The sequence below is a fragment of the Malaclemys terrapin genome, chromosome 1 (genome assembly GCF_027887155.1).
Source record: "Malaclemys terrapin pileata isolate rMalTer1 chromosome 1, rMalTer1.hap1, whole genome shotgun sequence".
NCBI lineage: Eukaryota > Metazoa > Chordata > Testudines > Emydidae > Malaclemys > Malaclemys terrapin.
This window is the reverse complement of record NC_071505.1, coordinates 10,453,987-10,478,254: the sequence shown is the minus strand read 5'-3', so window position 1 is coordinate 10,478,254 and position 24,268 is coordinate 10,453,987. Positions and strand designations below refer to the sequence as shown.

General features: G+C 44.4%; 1 protein-coding gene and 1 pseudogene across 2 annotated transcripts; both read right to left on the bottom strand.

Annotated features, from left to right (window-relative positions):
* Positions 1-1,027: 1,027 nt before the first annotated feature.
* RBM17 (RNA binding motif protein 17) lies at positions 1,028-23,341 on the bottom strand. Of its 2 annotated transcripts, none has more exons than XM_054015995.1 (12): positions 23,220-23,341; positions 19,379-19,520; positions 16,567-16,683; positions 15,016-15,182; positions 12,582-12,679; positions 11,396-11,452; positions 8,051-8,192; positions 5,696-5,847; positions 3,854-3,930; positions 1,898-1,996; positions 1,467-1,539; positions 1,028-1,319 (listed from the first exon to the last, which is right to left on the bottom strand). In XM_054015995.1, exons 2-12 carry the CDS (start codon positions 19,499-19,501, stop codon positions 1,216-1,218), a joined length of 1,209 nt encoding a protein of 402 aa, XP_053871970.1. In that variant the 5' UTR covers positions 19,502-19,520; positions 23,220-23,341; the 3' UTR covers positions 1,028-1,215. The 2 variants fall into 2 exon arrangements, with proteins under 2 accessions (XP_053871970.1, XP_053871977.1); XM_054016002.1 differs by lacking the exon at positions 23,220-23,341 and adding an exon at positions 21,450-21,696.
* LOC128830702 (U1 spliceosomal RNA) lies at positions 20,643-20,796 on the bottom strand (annotated as a pseudogene).
* Positions 23,342-24,268: the final 927 nt, after the last annotated feature.

Sequence of the window (24,268 nt, the reverse complement as noted above, 5' to 3'; positions counted from 1 at the left end):
TTCCCCCCACTCACACACAGTGCCCCAAGCCATTAGTTATTTCACAAAACACTGGAGTAAGCTGTTATGTACAAGTCAATGTGAGACAGAACAGTTTTAGGGTTCTTTGTATCCAACTCTACACAGTCTTTTGGATTCTTATACATGGATTTTTTTCAACATACTGGTACAGCTCACGCAATATTTCAAGAGGAGTTCAAATGCTCGGCCCTTAAAAAATGTTGAATAGATCTAATGAGACTTAAACAGAGCTACAAGTGCCATAACCATGCCACTTTAAAAAAGACAATTAGTGGACAGATTTGGTGTTCAGCGGAAGTGAAAACACAGATGACTCTGGCTAGAACCAAGCATGAAGACGACAGCTCCCCCTAGCTTTACACGCCCCTCACTACTGACCTGTAACTCTCCTAATATATCAGTCCTGGACCTGTCAAGCAAAGACAGCCAACAATACCTGATAGCATGGCGATTTGATGAAGTGTCTGTCCACTTGGAGACCTTCAAACCAAATGTAAACTGGGGTTCATACATAGGTCTCCAGCTCTGGATGGCTAGTTGCATAAAGTTCTCTCTCATGGGTTTAATTTATGTGTTTTGTCTAGGTTCGGGGGAGGAATAAGAATTTCAATTCTTTTCTTGATACTTTTCTCTGCATTCTGGTATGCAAAAGATTTCCCCTAAAACAAGTCCTTAATGAGTCAGAAGAGAACAGAGAAGCTGCTGCCTGTCCGGAGTCCCCAAATTACTTTGGATTGGGGAAACTGGAGGTTTATGAGCTGAGTAGAGATTCTGCCATGAAGCCCCAGAAAAGAAAAATATCCCAGCCCACAGTTCTTTTCCAAAGCCTGCTGCTCATAGCAGATGTCACATGACGCGCTCCATACTGCAGCACTAGAACAAGGAAACCAGAAAAAGAACACAGCTCCGCAGCGGTGGGTTTCAAGAGAGTGTGATTCATTGAAAGCTACAAAACACAGGATTCCAGCCCAGTAAACAGAACTTGTGCAATCAAAACACACAGATGTGAATCTTTCAAAGGATTTATACTTAAAAAACAGAACAAAATAAGCGTCAGTCACAATGAATGTAAAAAATCCATTCGAGGGGGCTTGTTTCCAGTTTGCTAGGAATGCTGCCGTCTTCTCTCTACTCCCAGCCTCCAGCTGAAAACACAATCGCTGGCACGGTGACAACCTGACCTAGGTCCTTAAGTCAGACTAGCTCTGCCAGGTCCAGTACTCTGAACTTATCCAGGTTGTAGAAACAAGCCTTCACCACTCGTCCACCAAAGTATCTTCCATTCAGATCCACCACAGCTGGAATCCAAGCCAAAAACAGGTCATGAAACACCGAGTAAGGTAAGCAATTCTCAAGCTAAACACAGTTCTGCTTAAAAAAATATATAACTATTTTTAAAAATCAACTTTTGGAAATTAACAGGGAATTCTAGTGCAATCTCTGACCTTTAATTGCTGATTCGACCCTCTCAAACTCTAAAAATATTCTCACTGCTTCATCATCAGGGGCACCAGGAATCTGACAAAAGAGACGGTTGATCAGAATGGTCAAAATATAGCTATGAACTGTTGGGCTTTATAGGAAAAGCAGGTAGGATTAAAAACATACAGCCACCAGGTGTGGTCTCATCGAGTGTGGTGCTCAGAGCTACCAAGGCTGAGTCCCACTTCTCTATGGGGAAAGGCTGTTCACTGGAACTGGTCTATAGCCATACACTGCTAGATGCCAAATTTTACAATAACTTGATGTACAAGGCGTGGCTATCGCAGCAAGAACCAAACAGTCCCGAGCACTCCCAGCTCAGAGTTTTTGCCTACTTCCTGATCTGAAAAGTTACGCCTTTATAGATGTGGTGAAGAGGTAAATTAATTCCTACCTCAAAGATGACACATTTCCCAACCTTGCCATATTTTTCACATTCTTCTTTAGTTTCACCTTCTAGATCTTCATCAACCTCTCCAGCACCTACCATGTTCTGCAAGTAAAAGGAGGAAAACCAATTCAACAGATGGATGCTACACAAAGGGTGCATCCTGCCACCAGGGGGAGCATTATAGTGAAACTATGAATGAGTTTTAAGTGTCAGTTCATCAAATCATAGGCCACCCATTCTAGCATCATATGATGCCAGTCAACTCCCTGGCACTAATACGCTATCCTTGAGTTACTGTTTCCTTTGTATGGCCCAAAGTCATGTTAACTAGCTGTCATAACTATAAAGGGAAGGGTAACAGCTGTCCCGTGTACAGTACTATAAAATCCCTCCTGGCCAGAGACTCCAAAATCCTTTTCCCTGTAAAGGGTTAAGAAGCTCAGGTAACCTGGCTGGCATCTGACCTAAAGGACCAATAAGGGGACAAGATACTTTCAAATCTTGGGGGGGGAAGGTTTTTGTTTGTGTTCTTTGTTTGGGAGTGTGTTCGTTCTCGGGGACTGAGAGGGACCAGACATCAATCCAGGTTCTCCACATCTTTCTAAACAAGTCTCTCCTATTTCAAACTTGTAAGTAAATAGCCAGGCAAGGCGTGTTAGTTTTCCTTTGTTTTCTCAACTTGTAAATGTACCTTTTACTAGAGTGTTTATCTTTGTTTGCTGTACTTTGAACCTAAGACTAGAGGGGAGTCCTCTGAGCTCTTTAAGTTTGATTACCCTGTAAGGTTAATTTCCATACTGATTTTACAGAGATGATTTTTACCTTTTTCTTTAATTAAAAGCCTTCTTTTTAAGAACCTGATTGATTTTTTCTTGTTTTAAGATCCAAGGGGTTTGGATCTTGATTCACCAGGAGTTGGTGAGAGGAAGGAGGGGAATGGTTAATTTCTCCTTGTTTTAGATCCAAGGGGGTTGGATCTTGATTCACCAGGAGTTGGTGAAAGGAAGGAGGGGGAAAGGTTAATTTCTCCTTGTTTTAGATCCAAGGGGATTGGATCTGTGTTCACCAGGAGTTGGTGGAAGAAAGGAGGGGGGATGGTTAATTTCTCCTTGTTTTAAGATCCAAGGGGTTTGGATCTGTATTCACCAGGAGATTGGTAAAAGGAAGGAGGGGGAAAGGTTAATTTCTCCTTGTTTTAGATCCAAGGGGATTGGATCTGTGTTCACCAGGAGTTGGTGGAAGAAAGGAGGGGGGATGGTTAATTTCTCCTTGTTTTAAGATCCAAGGGGTTTGGATCTGTATTCACCAGGAGATTGGTAAAAGGAAGGAGGGGGAAAGGTTAATTTCTCCTTGTTTTAGATCCAAGGGGATTGGATCTGTATTCACCAGGAGATTGGTAAAAGGAAGGAGGGGGAAAGGTTAATTTCTCCTTGTTTTAAGATCCAAGGGGTTTGGATCTGTATTCACCAGGGAATTGGTGAAAGGTTTTCTCAGGGCTTCCCAGGAAGGGAATCTAACTGGGAAATGGTGGCAGCGGAACCAGAGCTAAGCTGGTAGTTAAGCTTAGAAGTTTTCATGCAGGCCCCTACATTTGTACCCTAAAGTTCAAAGTGGGGATCCAGCCTTGACACTAGCTAATACAGCACAGATCAGCTGCGTTATCACAAGTTATTGAACAAAACTTTGTACTTTCAATGTACTCTGAAACGGCAAAAAAACAAAACTTCTCTTCAGTCCCCACGCTAGACACATTAAGACTAATAATCACAGGTATTATGGCAACTGTCAGGTGTTTTCCAACAACACAACAGGACAAGAATGATACCAGAGTGCACCATGGGGGGGAAAAAAGTTTGCATCTCATGGAGCTTTTATAACAGGAGAAAGGGGTTTGAGCACTAAAATTGAAACACACAGTATATATTACAAGATGTGAAGTTAAATGTCCTCCTGACTCACCCTTAGTAAGACCACTTTCGTTGGGCACTTTAGTATCTCCGTTAATGGATTCGAATCGGATTTCTTGGATGCATCGACTACAAAGAGAGTAAGTCATGGTACATGTTAAAAAAAAATTAAAACATGTTCAGTGGGGGGTCTACATTGAACTGTTCCAATAGCCGCATTCAGTTACAAACCACTAAATGTAGTCTCTGAGTAACAGCCTTTCACTGAACCAAGTCACTTCATGGCTACTTGTAATTACTAGAACAATTGGCTCTGTTTTAACAGGCTATCACTATGATCACTATGACAGCACGAATACCAAGCTGAAATACAGGCAATATATTTGCCAATAATCCTCAGTCAATTTTAACAGATACCAGATTTTCTAAGGTTCACCAGACTTCAGATCAGGGGACTCTGCTCGGAAAGCATGATTTCAGCCATGACTATAAAGCAGAGGTGGGCATACTCGCGGGACCGTCCTGCCCGCCCTTGAGCTCCTGGCCGGGGAGTCTAGCCCCCAGCCTGTCCCCCGCAGACTCAGCTCGTCGTGCCACCAGCACTCTGAGCAACGCGGCAGCATGGCCGGCTCCGGCCGGCCTGCTGCTCTGAGCGGCATGGTAAAGGGGCGGAGAGTGGGGGGTTGGGTAAGAGGCAGGAGGTTCCAGGGGGCAGTCAGGGGATGGGGAACAGTGGGGGTTGGATAGGCGTGGGAGTCCCAGGGGGTGGATAGGGGTTGGGGCATCAGGGGACACGAAGTGGGGGGGTTGGATAGGGAGGGTCCGGGGGGGGTCCCTGGAGGGGGCGGTCAGGGGACAAGGAACAGTGGGGGGGTTGGATAGGGGGTGGAGTCCAGGGAGGCAGTTAGATGCGGGGGATCCCGGGAGGGGACAGGGAGCAGGGGCGGGGGGCTTGGATAGGGGGTAGGGTCCCGGGGGGCAGTTGGGGGCGGGGGTTCCAGGAGGCGTCGGTCAGGGGACAAGGAGTGCGGGGGTTGGATGGGTCAGGGATTCTGAGGGGGGCAGGAAGTGGGAGGGGGCGGATAGGGGGCAGGGGCCAGGCTGTTTGGGGAGGCACAGCCTTCCCTACCCATCCCTCCATACAGTTTCAGAACCCCGATGTGGCCCTCGGGCCAAAAAGTTTGCCCACCCCTGCTATAAAGTGTTACCAGGAAACAACTGAAGGAGAAGGAAATCAGAACAAAAATCAGCATTTACAAATGTGCAGTAGCTTTTGCACATTACATTTACCTCTTAATTTCCCAGTGGTGATAACCTGGAAGATGGCTGGTTTGAAGGGCCGTTAAGTGAGGGTGTTACAGTAGAGGAGGATGACTTTTACATGGATTGTGTCCCAACTCACTCCACCCCTGGCACCCCTCCTCTGCTTGGGCTGTGCTCACAGGGAGCTCCCCTCTTGACCTGAGCTTTGGGCTGGAAAGCAGCAGCGAAAAAGAGGGCTGCATCAAAGGTGCCTGCTGAGAAGGAAACCTGCTTGTGCAGGGAGCACATTTTAACAGGGAGATGAAATGGGGGGAGGGGAGGTGCCTGACTACACCAAGGAAAGGCACAGGATGGAGCTGGAGAGGGTGGTGGGGAAGAGGATGAAGAGCTGAACATTTAAAGCAGTAGGGCCCAGCGCAATTGTTAACACTTAAATTCTTCAACGTCCACAAAGAAAACTGTCACCAGTCGTCAATGTTCCACAACTCGTCGACGTTGTGTACAAAGATACAGGGTAAACAAAACAAGAAAAGCCACCGCTGAGACCGACCCCTAATTCCACTCCTGTTCCCTTCTCAGAAACCGTCAAGGTGAACAGCTTCCCACTTCCACCAGAATGGAATCCAGTTACCTTTATCTGCAGCATCACCAACAATGATCTTTCCACCTCTCTTGCTTGTTTTCTCTACTGACAGTGCTGTGCTTAGCCCTTGTTCGTGCTTCCCCAGCCCTTGGCCCTCTCGGAAACCATACTTCTGCATGATTTTATGAGCGACTGTGCCTCTGTTGAGAGAGAAAGGACTGGTTGTCAACCACTCATTTCATTTCTTAAGCAGCACTGTCAACACATTTCATCTTAGTACTCAAGGAACTCAGCATAGGCCCTCGCGATAAGCAAGTTCCAGAAACCGCCACGCAATACCAACTGTTGTGTGCAGATGGTATCTGCAGCTGCTCTGTAAGACAAGGAGCTTACAACCCATGTCTTAGTTTAGTGTTGCCATAATATTTAAGAGAACATAGAAAATAGTCTAACCCCTAAAATCTTATTACATGCAGATTGACTATAAGAACATATATAGGAGCTTATAACACCTACAAATTGACAGCACTTTACAAAGCTGACTAATTATTATCATCCCCGTATTACAGATAGGGACACAGACACTTCAATCACTGAATAAAGCTGCTCACATTTGTTAAGTATAGCATGATTTTCATTAGCAACGAACATCAGTGTCACAGATTCCACAGGACCACAAGAACTGCCAGCATGGATCAGACTCAAGGACCAGCTATTCCAGTATCTTGTCTCTGACAGTGCCCACCATGAGACGCTTCAAAGGAAAACATAAGAACTCCACAGTAGCAGATGTGGGGCAATCTGTCCCCCATATTAGGTCACAGATAGGCTTAGGTCCTGAAGCTCAATAGCCCTTTCACAAAACTATTATCATAAGGACAACTCAGGATATTCTCAATACCCATTAACGTCCAACCCCTTTCTGAATCTTGTTCTTTGTCTTAATGACATCCTGTGGCAATGAGTTCCACTGTTTAATTACATGTTGTATGAAAAAGTATTTCCTTGTATTTGGTCTTGATTTTTCCACCTTTTAATTTTCCATGAAAGAAATTGTGAGTCAACAGTTCGCTACACAACCAAACAAGTATGGGCCTTTTCAAAACACAACTTGTGTTATGTCTTTAAAACATTTCACTTGCAGATCATGAATGGATGGGTCAAGATGTGACAGGCCTTACAAGACTACAGAAGTTTATACTGTACCATAGTATAAAGATCCCACTCTCTGAAAAGATTTTTTTTTTTTACTTGATAGGAATGAAAGATTATAAAGAGAAATGAAAGATCAGTGACCATTTAGCTATTTCTCAAATACACAATACAGTCAAATACCAATATAGTACATTAAAAGTACTTGGTAGCTCCGGATCACTGATTCAAGATAAGGTCTCCAGACAATCCTAACCAGATAAAATAAGTAGGTCTGACTCAATAGATTGGGGAAATCCTTTTTCAGATGGTATGAAAAAACCTTATTAGAAAAACTGCATAAGAAACCAAGTATATAAATATAGAAAAAGTGAGCTATAAGTATTCTATAAAATACTTGTGGCACCTTAGAGACTAACATATTTATTTGGGCATAAGCCCAAGGGGTTTTAGTCCACGAAAGCTTATGCCCAAATAAATTTGTTAGTCTCTAAGGTGCCATAAGGACTCCTCTTTGTTTTTGCTGATATAGACTAACACTCTGAAACCTATAAAATACTTGTACACTTTCTTGGCTGTGACTCTTGTGAGTGCTAGTACTGTAATTATCCTGCAGTTACATAAAAATTAACGTGTGTAGAGTTTAATATAACCATAGTTATCACAAATAAATATTACACCTTTCAGCTGAGGTCTCCAAGCACTTTATAAACATAAATTAGGCCTTGCTATATTCCCCTAAGTGGAATTATAAGCATTTTTACCGAAGAGTAAAGGGAGGCACAGAGTGGGTAAGGGTGTGGCACCCACAGCTGCCACTAACTTCAATCAGAGTTGAGATGCTCAATGCCTCTGAAAACAAGTCAGTGATTTGCTCAAGGTTACACACAACACACCTCTGACAAAAGCAGGAAAAAGCATTCGGGGTCTTGAACTAGCCATACGTACTTACAAATTGGCCACACCAGCATGGCATGGACAAACCATACACCTTTATACGGGAGAGGGCTCCAGAACTCACTAAAAACTGGCCATTCCTCCTCAAACTCATTGGCCCAATTCACACAAAACCATTGTGTACTCCACTTCCTGCTGGGTGGGCATGTATGCATTCAGATTAAGTTATTACAGTGAAGAATATACATGCAAAGACTGTGTGTTCTTCTCCATACTGACACAACATTTTTAACTTTCATCCTCTCCCCCCGTGAGGCACTTCTCATGAAATGTTAACTTGTGAACGATATTTACCCCATGTTAGCAAGGAAAGAATTACTCGGCCCGGTTGGGGACCGCGGTCTTTCTGGCTCATCATATACCGGAGGAGGAATAGCTGCTTTGGCAGATGGTGCACGAGGTCTTGACTCCTCTTCAAATGGAAAAGATGGTACAGCTGGAAGAAACATGAGACATTTACTGGTTGGTCAAAATACATTTGATGAACTATATGTCATCACCTTCCACCATTTTCAAATCTCATCTAATAGCATCATGGGCCTCTCTCTCATGTACACTGAGGCCTCTTAACAGGCAAATTATATTTACACTACCTCTAAGGTCCTTTATACTGCCAGAGTAAGACAACGCAGTCTTAGCGTAAAGGAGAATCAGGCCCTTTGTTTTCCTTGCTCATACAACTTACTATGTCTCCTCTCCACTATTAATTTTCTCTGTAACTAGGTTTAACCTCTGAAGTGTTTGGGGATATATTTGTATGGCATCTTACACTGATTTTTTGGCCTGGTCTACACTGTGGGGGGTGTCGATGTAAGATCCGCAACTTCAGCTACGGGAATACCGTAGCTGAAGTCGACGTATCTTATTCCGACTTACCTCCCGTCCTCATGGCACAGGATCAACGGCCACGACTCCCCCATCGACTCCACTACCACCGCTCGCTCCGGTGGAGTTCTGGAGTTGACAGAGAGTGCGTTCGGGGATCGCTATATCGCGTCTCGACGAGACGCGATATGGCAATCCCCGATAAATCAATCGATACGGTGGGTAGTCTGGACGTACCCTTTGTTTCTACAGGTAATAAGGGCTCTATCATCTCTACTTAGCTGCCCTTTGTTAGTTAGTTTCAATTCTCCACTGCATCTTAAGGCGATTTGTCTCCTCAACAGTAAATTCTCTGGAAAGAGGGAACCCAAACTTAAATTTTCTTTAATCACAAACTGAATTATGGAACGACTGGGTTATGCACAATTTGGTAACAAGAGGCTTAAAAGGAGTGCTCTGTACTCTTATGCATAGGAAGAATGACGCCTTAAGAAAGAACTGATGCAACTTTAAAACTGTGTGTTGAAAGGCTCTTTTTCTGTTGATAGCTTTGGAATAACAGATTCCCAAGTGAGATGAGCAGATCCGTCTCACAAATCAAGTCACACTGGGGTGGTGCTAAGGAAAGTGGCAGACAAGTGTGAATTTGAGAGTTTGTTTGCATATTTAATACTACGATTTCATTTCAGAGTGATTACTTCTGTTAATTACTAATTGTACCCAAACAAAAAGTTAGACTTCAGTTCGGGGAAATCATAGAAGCTGAGACAGAAGAGACCTCACTCAGATAATCCAGTCCAGCTACTGTCCAAATGCAAGACCGTTCCCTGTAGTAATTTTTTTTTAGGGTTTGTCCAGTCTAGATATAAGTGTCTCAGGAAATAAGGCTTACACTAATTCCCTTATGAGATCATTTCACACTTTAAGAGATCACACTCTTAGGTTATTTTTTCTGAGTTCCAGCCTATATTTAACTTTCCTGGACTGCCTCCAATTGCTCTTAACTATACAATTCTTAACTAAACAATTCTTCTTTGTTTTTGGTGTTTACAACCTTAAATTATTTGCAGACAGTTATGTCCCCACTTAGTCTTAGGGCTTGTCTACACTACCGCGTGGGGTTGATCTAAGATACGCAACTTCGGCTACGTGAATAGCATAGCTGAAGTCAACATACTTAGATCTATTTACAGCATTGTCTTCACTGCGGTAAGTTGACAGCTGACACTCTCCCGTCGACTCTGCTTGCACTTCTCGTTCTAGTGGAGTACTGGAGTCAACAGGAGCGCGCTCAGCAGTCGATTTATCGTGTCTATACTAGATGCGATAAATCGATCCCTGCTGGATCGATCGCTGCCCGCCGATCCGGCAGGTAGTGTAGACAAGCCCTCAGTTTTGTCAACCTTTACACATCTCAATTCCCTCCCCTCCGCCACCACCTTATTCTGATAAATCATTTCAGGACTCCCAAGGGAAAGAGTTCTTTATGTATAAAATATTCACAAATAAACATATTTATACTTGTACATGCATAATGAGATGTTAATGATTTTAAATTAAAAGCTAAAACTACAAAACAAATGTCAAGAAGTTTGAGTGTGCTTTTTGTTTTATTTAAATTATAAGTTTTTCTTTTTAAAAATAAACCTGTTTGAAATGAAATCTGAATTTAGTACAAAATATGTTAAGGCCTAAACTTATCAGAATCTCTTAAAACATTTAAATAAAAATGAATAGGCTGAATCCATAAGCTTCTATAAAAAATTCCGAGTTAAAGGCTGCTTTTCTATAGAAAGAAAAACGTTTTTCCATTGATTCTAACCTGTGAGGTCAAGCTTTATAAATATGGCACAAAAGGTCACGTACCATATTTAGGACTTGTACGGTTTAATAAAAGTAAATTTTATGCGCTATTTTGTGTGTTTAATTAAATTCTAGTTACCATCCTAATGCAGCTTGATGTAAATCAGGAGCGAAGAGTTAATTATCTAGTAAACAAGAAATGTATCATTCCCTATTTTCTAACACAATAAGAATCAAAAAATATTAAGCTATATAATTGCTTAAATAAAGATATATCGTTATAAGGCATCTTCCCAGGTAGCAAAAAGTAATGCAAAGGCTCCATTCAATTGAAAAGCAACAGGCTTTACTGGTTATATCAGCCAACGAAAATGCACCTCTCTTTAGAAAATAATTGAAATAAAAATGGAAAAGTTGATTTAAATTGATGATTTAAACTGAGGCTTTCCACTTAGTGATTTAAATCGCCTTGATTTAAGTGTCCTGATACACACATTACAATCTTTTCTTTAAAACGAATCTCACTGAGAACTACCCAGCCCTCACCTCCCAAGGGATAAACTCCCATCCCCACACACAGACCCTTGAAACAGAACAAGTACAAGAGTACTCAGGGGTGTGCAGAGGGTGGAGAAATCCTCCCCTGCCCACCAATATGGAGTGAAACAGCTCTGCAGCTGCATGGTTGGTCTACCTGCTGCACTTCCTCCTTTATCTAGCATGTGAATGGCTGTCACAATCCATGCCATCATGGATCAGAGAGTTATCCCACTCCTCACAGAAGAAACCCCTGTGAACTGCAGCTCTGAAGCATGCAGGTGGTGCAAATCCCCTGCTCAAGTTCCTAGCATCCTGTCCCCCTACCCTCTGCAGCAGTTCCACTGCAGCCAGGGACCACCAGGCCTGTGCAGGATCTGTCCCTCGCTGAGCAGAAAGTTGAAGTAGGGACTTAAACTGTTTTGCCAGGCTTAGAGAATGTAAAGGTCAAACCACTGATTTTGGTATACATACGTTCTTTGTCCTTCTCAACAAGAGACGTCGGTGGTGCGATGGCAGCACCTCCCATGCCTGTGAATGAAATTATAAGTCACATAATTGAAATGTAAGACATTCATGCAGATGAAGTGTTTTGTCATTTGAGATAACAAAACTCTTCCGGACACATTAATCCAAGTGCAAACATTCATCCCCAGGACTCCTACAAGAAAGCATGGTGCTCGCTGAAGGCCTTTGCATCCACATTTTTATATAGCTTGCTGCCAATAACAAGCATCAAAGGGGTGGAAAACGTGTCTGACTCTGGAAATCTTAGTGATGATAGTTAAACTGTTGCAAACTTAAGATTTCTAATATATCAAAGGGTACCATATCGTACCAAGCCGATGTGCTACGGGGATGTGAACAATACACATTATGAATACAATTGCCTTAAAATCAATACTCGTGATTTCAGGAGACTGTAGCAGGGAAGACTGCAGCAGTTAAGACTGCATGAAAATGGAGCTTCAACTCAAAGATTGTTTGCTCATCAAGCCAACTAAAAAATTATACTGTACTCAAGGACAATTACATTAACATAAGAGTGCGAAACAGAGGGCCTTTTCCAGTCAGGGAAGTGTGAATGGCAAAGTAGTTCTAAACATACATTACAGAACATAAAGCATTTTATTAAACATAACCCTGTTTCAAAAATGAAGGTCTAAAGAAGTGGGTCTGTATTACCAACGGTGAATCTGCTACTGAAATTCAGAGCAGATTTTTAGTTTCTCTGAACCGAGAGAGATATCCATCCACACAGAGCCACATTTTATTATTTGGCTCCATGGGCTTTCAAATAAGGAGAGGTGCAGTGACTGCACACATTAAGAGCAGTCAAAACTCAATCTTTTAAAATCAAACCACAAGAATGAGCTTATCCATCTCTGTTCACTGGAGCCTACATCATTCAGAAATCTCTAATGCATGTATCTAAAAACTAATGTTAAAAGGGAATTTCACAGGCAAAAAAGGTCTCTTTTACCCCTAAAAAATAACAACAGCTACTCCATAATAAAGTGACAAATGTATTATAGGAGGCCATTGGTCACTAGATTCTTGGGGTGAGAAGAGAGGAATAGTTAACAGCAAAACAAAAAGAACCCGACTGCAGAGTATTTGATTTGCCCGAGGACATAAAGTTAGACAATTCTCCTCTTACTTCTTTTCCTCCTCTCTCTCTCATAATCTTCATCTTCATCAGAATCTGGATCTGGTCTTCTTGAAAACCCGCTGGCTTCATGCCGGTCTTTACGTCTCCTAATAATTAGGATAGGAATTATGGTAAGAAACTATCAAGTGAAAAAAGAACTAACATTTCAGAGAAACGTTTGCAGTGTGAATTACATTACTAGCTCCTAATCTGCATTTCATATGATGCTTTATCAGCTAAGATGTCTCTTGTAAGCACACTGCCTGTTTTGATTGATTCTTTCCGGTTTTCACATTTTCTGCTTTCATCCTTTATAGAAAAATCATTTTTTAAACATTAGATGTGGTCCAATCCTCCAACAGATATTCACACTTACTTTCACACTGAAATCTAGTCATTGAGAATGCACAGAAATGAAGATCCGCACAGGTGGATCTGTTTGCAACCAAACCTCAAATTTAGATGGTTGCAATGGAAGAAATGCAGGATGTAATTACCAGGAAGGTAACAGAAGACCATAGCTGATTGTCTGGTTTTGAACAGTATGCCTACAGCATTACTGGCTTTCTGCTACAAAGATTAAGAACGTCAAAGATTAAGAAGATTAAAATGGTTCAATGAACCAAAACATTCACCATGTATAAATCTCAAATTGGTGAAAACGTAGATTAGTAAAATAAAAATATTTGTTTTGACATTAGGGTCATGTTTTAAGTCATGTAATATTTGCATGTACTTTAATACAATCTTAAAACGGGGATCATGACAGCCCTGATTGTGTTCTTTTAAGAAAGAAAAAAGTAGGTATTTGTAAGACATTACAAGCCTCAAACACAAAGGGGAAAGAAGTCCCATCCCCAGCACTAGCCATGAAAGTTGTGCTAACAGAGGGTTAGTTAAGAATAGAGGTCCCACAGTTAGGTATCATTGAGGCACCTGACAAACAATACTCTCAAGAGACTCACTGTATTAAAAAGCAAATATCCCCAAATATATTTTCTAGAGACTGCACCATACAAATATTTGTGATGCCGCAACAATGCATACATGCTTAGTGCAGATTTGGTTATTGAAACACATTATAGGAGTAATCTCATGTTCAAATCTCATGACATCACATCATTTTTTGAAGATGGTTTGTTTCCTGAGGTTGTAGAGCTGTGGTGGGCAACCTGCAGCCAGCCAGCCGCACATGGCCCGCCAGCTGCGCACGGCCCGCCAGCAGATTAACCTGATAGGCCGCGTGCGGCTCTCGAGACAGTGTTTACATTGACCGTCTGCAGGCATGGCTGCCCGCAGCGCCCAGTGGCCATGGTTCGCCGTTCCTGGCCAATGGGAGCTGCGGGAAGCAGCGGCCAGCACATCCCTGGGGCCCGCGCCGCTTCCCGCAGCTCCCACTGGCCGGGAATGGCGAACCGCGGCCACTGGGAGCTGCAGGCAGCCAATGTAAACACTGTCTCACGGTCCGCCAGCGGATTACCCTGACAGGCTGCATGTGGCCTGCAGGTTGCCCACCACTGTTGTAGAGCCATCAACATTCATTATGTATTTTTTCCCTCTCTTTTGTTGGGTTTACAGAAAAATAAAAAGGAGCCCTGGCAATCCATGGCGAAGCTGTAGGTAAGGGTACATCTAACTCTGCAGCTGGAGGTATAATTTCCGGCTTGGGTAGATGAACATGTGCTAGCTTTGATCAAGATAGTATCTAAAAATAACAGTATAGCCATGGAGCACAGGCAGGGGCAGCCAGTTACCCTGAGTACAAACCTGCCCAGAACCCTCAGTACTTACTCCGATAGCTAACCTGTCCAGCCACACCTGCCTTTAGCATGCTAGCTCACTCCAAGCTAGTGTGCGCACATCTAACCAAGCTGGAAACTACCTCTCCAGCCTGAGTGTAGAGTTACCTTAGGGTTCATTCAGATTTCAGTGACCCTTTGTGCCAAATAAGGAACAGCATGAAAGGGCCTCAGAGGGAGTCCCAGGTAGTCCTCTTTCACTGGCAGGGTGGTGATCACGACTAAAAGAAGAGGAAGCGGTCTACTTGACCAGAAAGGCGGAGGGAATTGGCAGAAGTAGGACCTAGGTTATCCCTCTTGTAACTTCACTGACGACAGAGGACACACATCATGGAGGAATTTGGCCCATTAATCCTACTAATAAAGCTGGACAGGTTTTCAATTTGTATTGAAATAGCAGGGGAAACATCTGCCAGCTATCCAATAAGATTAATCAGTTACTAATTTAAAATACACTATCCTACAGGAACCAAAGAGCTGTAGAGTAAATGCTTTTTTTAATGACACCAATGCTTTTACCCGGCTTGAGGAATGTCTTCTCTCATGCTTTGAGAAGCCATGAATAACAATATGCAATTAACTTCTTTTAACTGAAGGCTGAATAAAAAAGTGTCCCATCGCAGAAACCCAAACGAAAGTCTTACTTTTCTCTTTCTTCAATCTCTTTTTGCCTCTCCAGCTCACGCTGTCTTTGTCGTTCCTCCCTCTGGCGTTTTACTACTTTCTCATAATCGTTGGGAAACATAGGATCATATTCATCAGCCAAAGGAATCAGCACATCTCCTGCAGAAAACCCACTAGGTACGGGATCCTTACACAGAGAAAGCATAAATATCAATGTGATCAGCCACCTGAGAGCAGCAGTTGGAATCAGCCAGCTGTTTTTACCACTACCAACAAGAAGGTGAAATCCTAGTACGATTGAGGTCAATGGGAGTTTTGCCATTGACTTCAATGGGGCCCAGATTTTACCCTATGTCATTTTCCTCTCAAATTTTTGTGTGCAAAAAACAACTAACCCACCCCCTCCCTTCCAATCACAAAGAGATGCCAAACAAGCATAGCTAAGGTCACATTAATACCCAATAAGTTCTCTATCCGAAACTATAACCTGCATGCGTAGGGCAGTGAGGGATGCTTGGATACAAGCTCACAGGTTTCTTTCATCTGTCTGCTACTACACCTCTACCTCGATATAACGTGACCTGATAGAACACGAATTCGGATATAACACGGTAAAGCAGTGCTCCGGGGGGGCGGGGCTGCGCACTCTGGCGGATCAAAGCAAGTTCAATATAATGCGGTTTCACGTATAACATGGTAAGATTTTTTGGCTCCCGAGGACAGCGTAATATCGGGGTAGAGGTGTATATTATGGACTGACATCCTCAACCATTCTTATTCCATCTGGAAGGAATATCTGCTTTGCAGCAGGTAACTTTCAAAAAAGCTTCATTAAGATAGTTTGGCTTGACCCATTACCAAGAACTTAATAGTTTTTCTTACTTAATGGTCAAACATTAGATTTCTTCTGTTTGTTATAAAAGACCACTTCCAAGCATGGTAGGGTCACAATTTAATTTTTTTTTCAATCTACCTACCTCACAGGGTTGCTTGCAAAGTGCCCTGAGCTCCTCAGAAGAAAGGTGCTACGTAAACACATACTTTTTAGTTCAATTAAGAACACAAAGGGCTTGTCTACACAATGAGGTAATGCGCTCTATGATTTCTAAAGTGCACTGATGAGATGCACATTAATTGGCCTGTGTATACTCTCCTGGTGCACACTAAAGATTCCTTACTGTGGTTTAACATTATACTGTTTCAAACAGTACTATGTTAAAGCGCACCAACAGGGTTTACATGGGCCAGTTGTTGTGCAACATATCAGTGAACTTTAGAAATCACACCCCTATAGAGCACATAACCTCCCCCAGCCCCCCCATGTAGACAAGCCCTCAGTGATCTATAGATTTACAGACTGTAGCACCAGGAGAAGTTTGCATACATTTGGAATGTTCATGAGTGAAAATAAGTCTGAACAGAAGAGAGGCTAAAAGCAAGGAGAACAGCTTAGAGCAGTAGGACAAGTAAATTAATAAGTAAAATGCAGACTACTACAGAAGGCAGGGAAAGAAAACGAGAATTCAGAATCAGATGTAATCTGCTGTGTTTTCAAGCTGATCTAGCCTTACCTTTAAGCCAGCAGCTACATGAGGTGGTGTGTCTACAATCTGTCTGTCATCAGAAGAGCTCCCTCGCTTCAGGTCAATCACTGGAGCAAGGACTGTCGTTTGTTTTGTCCTCTGACTCTGAAAGCATCAAAATACAAAAAAAGCAGGAGAAGACAACACGTTCATTTTTTAAAAAAGGGGTATTTACTTCATATTCCTAAACTAGATGTTTCTTGATTTCAAGAAAGCTTAAAAACGGATGAATATTGTCTCAGGCCTCAATCCTGCCTCTCTGCCCCATGCAAAACTCACCATACCACTTGCATTTTCATTTTACCGACATATAGTTCTTCCTCAGCATTTCTAACAGTGCTTGATGTTGTGATTGTTCATTTCATATGTTATTTATGCACCAGCACCACGGGGAACAATACAGCTCTATGGCTAGAGTTTGTTGACTACCGCTGTAAAGTTTATACAGGAACACAGATCCTGCATAAACCATGACTATTCTTAAAGGGCTTGATCCTACCCCGCTGAAGTCAATGGGAGTTTTGCCATTAACTTCAATGGGAGCAGGATCAGACCGGAAGTGTGTTTGGTTTTCTAAGTCTAGAACTGAAAATATATCTTTCAAATTGAGAGGATCTCCTTAGTGAAGAGTTTTGTCTGAATAAGACCAGCAGAATAGTTTTTTTTCTTACACGAAAGTCCTGTTGCTTTTCACATTTCACCATGAGAAAAATAGAACTTTCTAAAAACAGGATTAATACATTATTATAGATATATATAGCAGGATGGGAATCCAAGGAAAGACAGACTGAGATTGCTGCATCATGATTCAGAACCACACAGAAGGGGGGTGCTTTAAAAGAACACATCTATCAGTTGTAGACTTATTTAAGGTTTCATTTGTACAGAACTCATTGTAAATTAAGGACTAAATTCTGCTCTCAATTACAGCTGCATAAATCTGCAGTAATTGCATTGATTTCCACGAGGATAACTGAAAACAGGATTTAGCCCCAACAAAGGATTTTACTATTTAAAAGTTTAACTATAATTTTCCTTCTTCTAATTGATCTTCTTTGCACCAGAAACTATGGAGACTTTGACATCAGTAGCAGCCTGTGATTGATGCACATGAAAAATACATTAATTCATCATCAACAAAAGAAATAGGACAATGATGAGGTCATGTTGCAATATATTAAGAGAGAAGACAGCTCAGTACAAACTTGCTTCTTAGTTTTCCCTGAAGGAATTAGTTTATACCTTCTCTGCCTCCCTTTCAACCTTCTAAGTGACTGGAAATATTCTCAGCAGCAATTTCTGACTTGACTGGCAATACCGGGAATCACACCACAGCCTCTGGAGGCTTTTAAAATGATAAGCAAGAAATGATGCAAATTGGTCAACAGCAACCAAATACCAAGAAGCACAAAATATTGAACATCTCCAATTTCCCATCACAGGCTGAAGCAGTCTTGCCTATTCACTTATTTTTAAAATTCTTAAGTGCCTAATTTAACGTCTTCAGGGTTAAATTTGGGCTCCATGTCAACACTTTAACTCCATTATTTATTTAAGAAATGAGAGCAGCTCCCACAGCCATGCTGTGCATATATTGATTATGCTATACTTTACACGAAGGGTCTCAGAGAACTTATACCTCTTTGTTCTTGCTTCTATGGTGTACTCCTGGGGGAATTCCGTGTCACTGCATGTGTGCAGAATTCATGGCCCCCACAGATTTCTTTGCTTCCCTGCAGAAAAATGACTTCTGATGGGGAAGGAAAGGGAAGCCACAAGAGCAGTCATGCAGTGCAGGCAGGTCAGTTTGGGCACCCATAGCAGCAGGTAGAGATGTAAATCACCATGGGGGGAGGAGTGGGCAGCTGTGCGTGAAAGAGAGAGAGAGACAGACACTGTCCCTCTCACTCACTATTGCGGCATGCTCGGCGTGGAGGGGCAGGGCTTTGGGGTATTTTCGAAGAGGCAGGTGCGGGGCAGGCTCTGTTCCCTCAGGCAGAGCAGAACATAGCAGCCTGTCTGCTTAGTGAATTGTTCCCATTGTTCTTAGTGAATTCCCCCAGGAGTATAAAAATTTAAAGGCTCCTATACATTGCCAGAGTGATGTAAAGGAGTCTGACTGTAAAGGACAGTATGACCTAATAAATACTTATGGTGCTTTAGTGGTTAGAACTGGTCTAAATTTTTGGACTGAAAAAATTTCCTATCAAAATGTGCTCCATGAACTGTTTGCTACTGACCTTTTTGGAGATGGTCAGTAGCCAGTATAAATTGTGAGTTTGAGTCCTCGGTCCTCACTTGCACTTCAGTTGCCTATGATGTAACACTGAGCATATGGCTGCATATATTTGTTGACTAATAACTAAAAGCAAAGGGTCAATACTAGCTACATTACTATTAGACAGAAGGGGGTTGGTGATTTCCTCCAATGCTCCCCACTCCCATTCTCCACCCACTGTATTGCAGTTTAAATAAGTTACCAAAATATTGAAGCCAGATTGATTATGTTGCAGTATTTTGACAAAAAATATGCAGAATTTTAAAATATTGTGCGCAGAATTTTTAATTTTTTGGCGCAGAATTCCCCCAAGAGTATTCTATTAGTGCCGCCCACTACCAACAGAAGGACAAAGCCTGACAATGCATCCAAAAGTCTGTACAGCAAGGGAAATGTACACTCCGCAGTGTGCTCAGTAGAAACGAAACCCTACTGAGACCAGCATTTCAGGTGAAAAATTGAAAAAGACAGCATTCCCAATGGCCAGCAACCTTGAGCCATCAGGAGCAGCAATATCTGTACCTTTGCTTGAGTGAGAGCCGCCTTCTTCACCTGCAACTGAGACTGCAGTAGTTTGAAATTTTTGGACCAGCCTTCTGTTTTCGAATCGCTGGTTTCCACTCCCAGGTCATCATAAAGTGACATTTTCCCCTTCTGTTTAAAACTAAAAGACAAAAGAAAAGTTAGGCTGAATTAATAACTATTTATGTCTAATATTTATAAAATTAACTAAATATTATTTTGGACACATTTGGACTCCAAGGTGTTGGGGGAGGAGATTTTTTTTTTTTTTAAAAGAAATATCAAAGATCATCAACAGACCTACAATTTCCTTTCCAAAACAAGAGCAAATTCTGAAGAAATAGCAACATATTAGTCCCTAATTTTTTTTCCTCAGACAATGGTACTTGTGTCTGTCTGTCTCTCTCATAAAGACGATAGGGAAATAAAACAAGCTACCATTCAAAAAGCTGCGTAGTGCTTCCATAAACGTCACCCAGGCATCAAGTGATATTAGATATTTTCTAATATTACGTATGTGGTGTCAGATGCGGTGGATTCACCATCTTTTACAAAACTTCACAAAACTTTTAAATTAAGACTAGCTGTATTTTTAAAATGTAAGCCACAGTTGAAAGCGAAGCTCTGGGGTTAATGCTGAAACTACTGGGTGAGTTCCCGGGGCATCATGCAGGTCACACTAGATGATCATAATGTCTTAAAATCTATGCATATATGTAGATTTTTAAATGTAACTCTTCCTGCTACACCTAAGAACTTTTTTGTATCATCCTTCTACACTAATTATGTTTGCCAAAATATCACCTGATATTTCCATAGCACACAAAGGCCCCCCAAATGCTTTTAAATTATAGACAATAAAACTGCATAACATTAACAGCGTAGGAAAAAAAAAACACTCTCCATGTGACATTACACCTGAATTTGAAAAGGATTCAGGCAAAAGTCATCACCTCCAGGCCTGCAGCCAATCACCCCCGCTGCATTAAGAGATCTCAGCCTACTGTCATCAGTAACACCTTCTGGTCATGGGCCTCTCACTATTAAGGCCTTGATCCTGCAATCAGATCCACGCAGTGGACCCCTAATGACACAGGAGCAAGGATTTTCCTGTGTGGAACCAACTGCAGGATTGAAACCAAAGTGACATTTATGTCATGTGATGACTGACAGTAGGAGGAGGGCCCAGAGCAGTACTGTAAAGGAAAAGAAAACAAGATATTGCCTCAAGATATGTTACACCTATCGAAGTCCCCAAAAAAGCCAGCGGAAAGTGTGAATGCAGTCCCCCACTACTACAAATTATAAATTATATTTGGGGAAATCACAGAGGTCAGCAGACCCGCAGTTCAATGAATGAGCCTCACCCTGAGAAAACCACCTTCATGATCATGGTATCTCCTCTGCCAGGTAAGCATGTGTGCAAAAACTTTATTAACTTCACTGAATGATGGTCAGGACTGACCATCATCCAACATTATTCAGCATCATGTTAATTTTAATGCATTGTGCCTAGCAATCTGATCATTCAAATACATTGGGATGGTATTGTTATACAACTCACTGTAAGCATAATTAGCATAATTTATGTTTAACGCTGTGCTCTTAGAGGCGATGCATGAACACTTTGAAATATATAACAAATAAACCAGTGTTATACAGTAAATCGAAGATCATGTAACAAAGTTCACTGCATGTAGAAAACTGATTTAATCTTGCATTGGGACAGAAATAAGATTGTCAACTAGGGTAGAGCACACTGCATAGAAACAAATGTGAATTTTTGCTTGGGCTATTGTTATTGTTTATACTGCAGTACCACCCCCCCCCCCCCCCCAAAGCCAGTATCAGGATCACTTGGCCACATGTAAACACACAACCAGGGGTGACCCCTGCCTGAGGAGTCTATAACACTTAACACCAGTAGTGAGAGAGTGACAAACCCCAGTTCTGATGGGAATAGGGTGACCAGATGTCCTGATTTTATAGGGACAGTCCTGATATTTGGGGATTTTTCTTATATAGGTGCCTATTATTCCCCACACTCTGTCCTGATTTTTTTCATACTTACTATCTGGTCACCCTAGATGGGAAGGGCCATAGGCACTAGCCCCTGAACAGAGCTGAGAATGTCCCAGTCCCTGAAGTCTTATATAAAAGGTCCTCACAGCGTAAGATGCATGAGGGGTGAGGCCTGGGTCGATGCCTGAGTCTGTGGCATGAGCTTACAGTGACTCTGCCATTCAGTTCCACCCCAGCCATCACCCAAATCATCATCCCCCAGGCCTACAGCCAGCCACCCCCGCTGCCTGGATCTGGCCAGCCCCCTGGTCCCCAGAACAGCCTGGCCCTGGGAGCTGCTGGCAGAGCAGCTCTTCAAGCCTGACAGCCCCTGGCCCCCTTCCAAGCCTCCTATGTAGCCCCCCAGCTGGCTGGGCCCAGTGCTCCCCCCATATATAGCCCAACCCCTCCCGATCTACCCCCAACAACCCACATGCTGGCCCGCCCCCCATGAATCCTCTAAGCTACCCCATAACCCCCTTGAATTATCCCATCCTCCCCATGAACCTCCCCCCCAACCCCCGACAGCCCCATGGCTGGCCCAGCCCCAGCCCCCCATGCACCGCCCAATCTGCCCCCCATGAGCCCCTAAACTACCCCATAACCCCTGAATTATCCCCCCCCATGAACCTCCCCCCCAACAGCCCCATGGCTGGCCCAGCCCCAGCCCCCCATGAGCCCCTAAACTACCCCATAACCCCCGAATTATCCCCCCCATGAACCTCCCCCCCAACCCCCGACAGCCCCATGGCTGGCCCAACCCCAGCCCCCCATGCACCGCCCGCTCTGCCCACAAGCTGCCCCCCATGAATCCTCTAAGCTACCCCATAACCCCCTGAATTATCCCATCCTCCCCATGAACCTCCCCCCCAACCCCCGACAGCCCCATGGCTGGCCCAGCCCCAGCCCCCCATGCACCGCCCAATCTGCCCCCCATGAGCCCCTAAACTACCCCATAACCCCTGAATTATCCCCCCCCATGAACCTCCCCCCCAACCCCCGACAGCCCCATGGCTGGCCCAACCCCAGCCCCCCATGAGCCCCTAAACTACCCCATAACCCCCGAATTATCCCCCCCCATGAACCTCCCCCCCAACCCCCGACAGCCCCATGGCTGGCCCAACCCCAGCCCCCCATGCACCGCCCGCTCTGCCCACAAGCTGCCCCCCATGAATCCTCTAAGCTACCCCATAACCCCCTGAATTATCCCATCCTCCCCATGAACCTCCCCCCCAACCCCCGACAGCCCCATGGCTGGCCCAGCCCCAGCCCCCCATGCACCGCCCAATCTGCCCCCCATGAGCCCCTAAACTACCCCATAACCCCCGAATTATCCCCCCCATGAACCTCCCCCCCAACCCCCGACAGCCCCATGGCTGGCCCAGCCCCAGCCCCCCATGAGCCCCTAAACTACCCCATAACCCCCGAATTATCCCCCCCCATGAACCTCCCCCCCAACCCCCGACAGCCCCATGGCTGGCCCAACCCCAGCCCCCCATGAGCCCCTAAACTACCCCATAACCCCCGAATTATCCCCCCCATGAACCTCCCCCCCTACCCCCGACAGCCCCATGGCTAGCCCAGCCCCCCCCCCATGAGCCCCCCCAATCTACCCCTCAACCCCGGAATTACCCCATGCCCCCGCCACGAAGCCCCGAACCCCCCCCGCGGACTCCCGCCGGCCGGGCTCACGCCCTGCCCCCCACCCCCGGAAATGGGGCCTCCCGGCGCGGCCTAACGCCCGGGCCTCGCGTCGCGCCGGGCCGCGGGGATCGCTCACCCCAGGCAGAGCCCCGCCCGCGAAGCGCCGCCGCGGAGGCAGGGAAAGGCGCTGGCAGTGTGCGGCGCCCCGGGCCGCACCGTACTCGGCCACTGCGCACACCCTGTACGCAAGCTGCGTAAACTCACTACGGCCGGACATCAGGGGAGCGAGGGAAGAGTTACGCAAACTCCGTAAGGGGAAAGCTGGCGGCCGGGCAGCTCTGCGAGAACCGGGCAGGAGGAGAGTCCTGCGCAAACTTCGTATCTTAGGGGCGGGGTTCTACAAATGACGTAGCATGGCCAAAGAGAGCGCAGCCTAAGGCCCCGGCCCACTGCTGACCCCTAGAGTCAGCAACCTGATATTGCATGCAGAGGGGAACCCACACCTGCAGCAAGAAGTTGATCCAATGACACAGTGGTTCTCAACTAGGGGTCTCGGGTTCCCTGGGGGGCCGCCAAGCATAGCCGGCATTAGACTCGCTAGGGCCCAGAGCAGAAAACTGAAGCCCAGCTGCACAGGACTGCAGCCTGGGCCCTGAGCCCCACCACCTGGAGCTGGAGCTGAAGCCTGAGCAACTCAGCTTCACAGTGCCCCTTGTGACGTGGGGCGCCGGGCAATTGCCCTGCTTGCTACCCCTTAACATCGGCCCTGGCTTTTGTGGTAATATATATATATTATATATATAAAATGGAGATATCCTATCTCCTAGAGCTAGAAGGGACTTTGAATCCAGCCCCCTGCCTTCACTAGCAGGACTAAGTACTGATTTTGCCCCAGATCCCTAAGTGGCCCCCTCAAGGATAGGGCTCACAACCCTGGGTTTAGCAGGCCAATGCTCAAACCCTGAGCTATCCCTCCCTGGGGGGTTTTTATAGCATGGGGGAGAAGGGGACTCAGAAAAAAAAAGTTGAGAACCCCTGCAATAAAAGATATTACCTCACCCACCTTGTCTCTCTAATGTCCCTGCAAGAGAAGTCCATGTGAGAGCAAAGGGGAACAGGCTTCCCAAACCTTACCTGCACTAAACACAGGGATCACGTCACCCAGCGCTGCCATACAGGCCTTGC

What these genes read in the sequence shown, in the direction of transcription:
- RBM17 (XM_054015995.1), bottom strand. Translation starts at nt 19,501, where the DNA reads ATGTCACTTTATGATGACCTGGGAGTGGAAACCAGCGATTCGAAAACA. An exon ending in GAGAGAGAGGAGGAAAAGAA is followed by an intron (nt 11,453 to 12,581) that starts GTAAGAGGAGAA and finishes TTTCATTCACAG; the next exon opens with GCATGGGAGGTGCTGCCATC. An exon ending in TGGTGATGCTGCAGATAAAG is followed by an intron (nt 3,931 to 5,695) that starts GTAACTGGATTC and finishes CTCTCTTTGTAG; the next exon opens with TCGATGCATCCAAGAAATCC.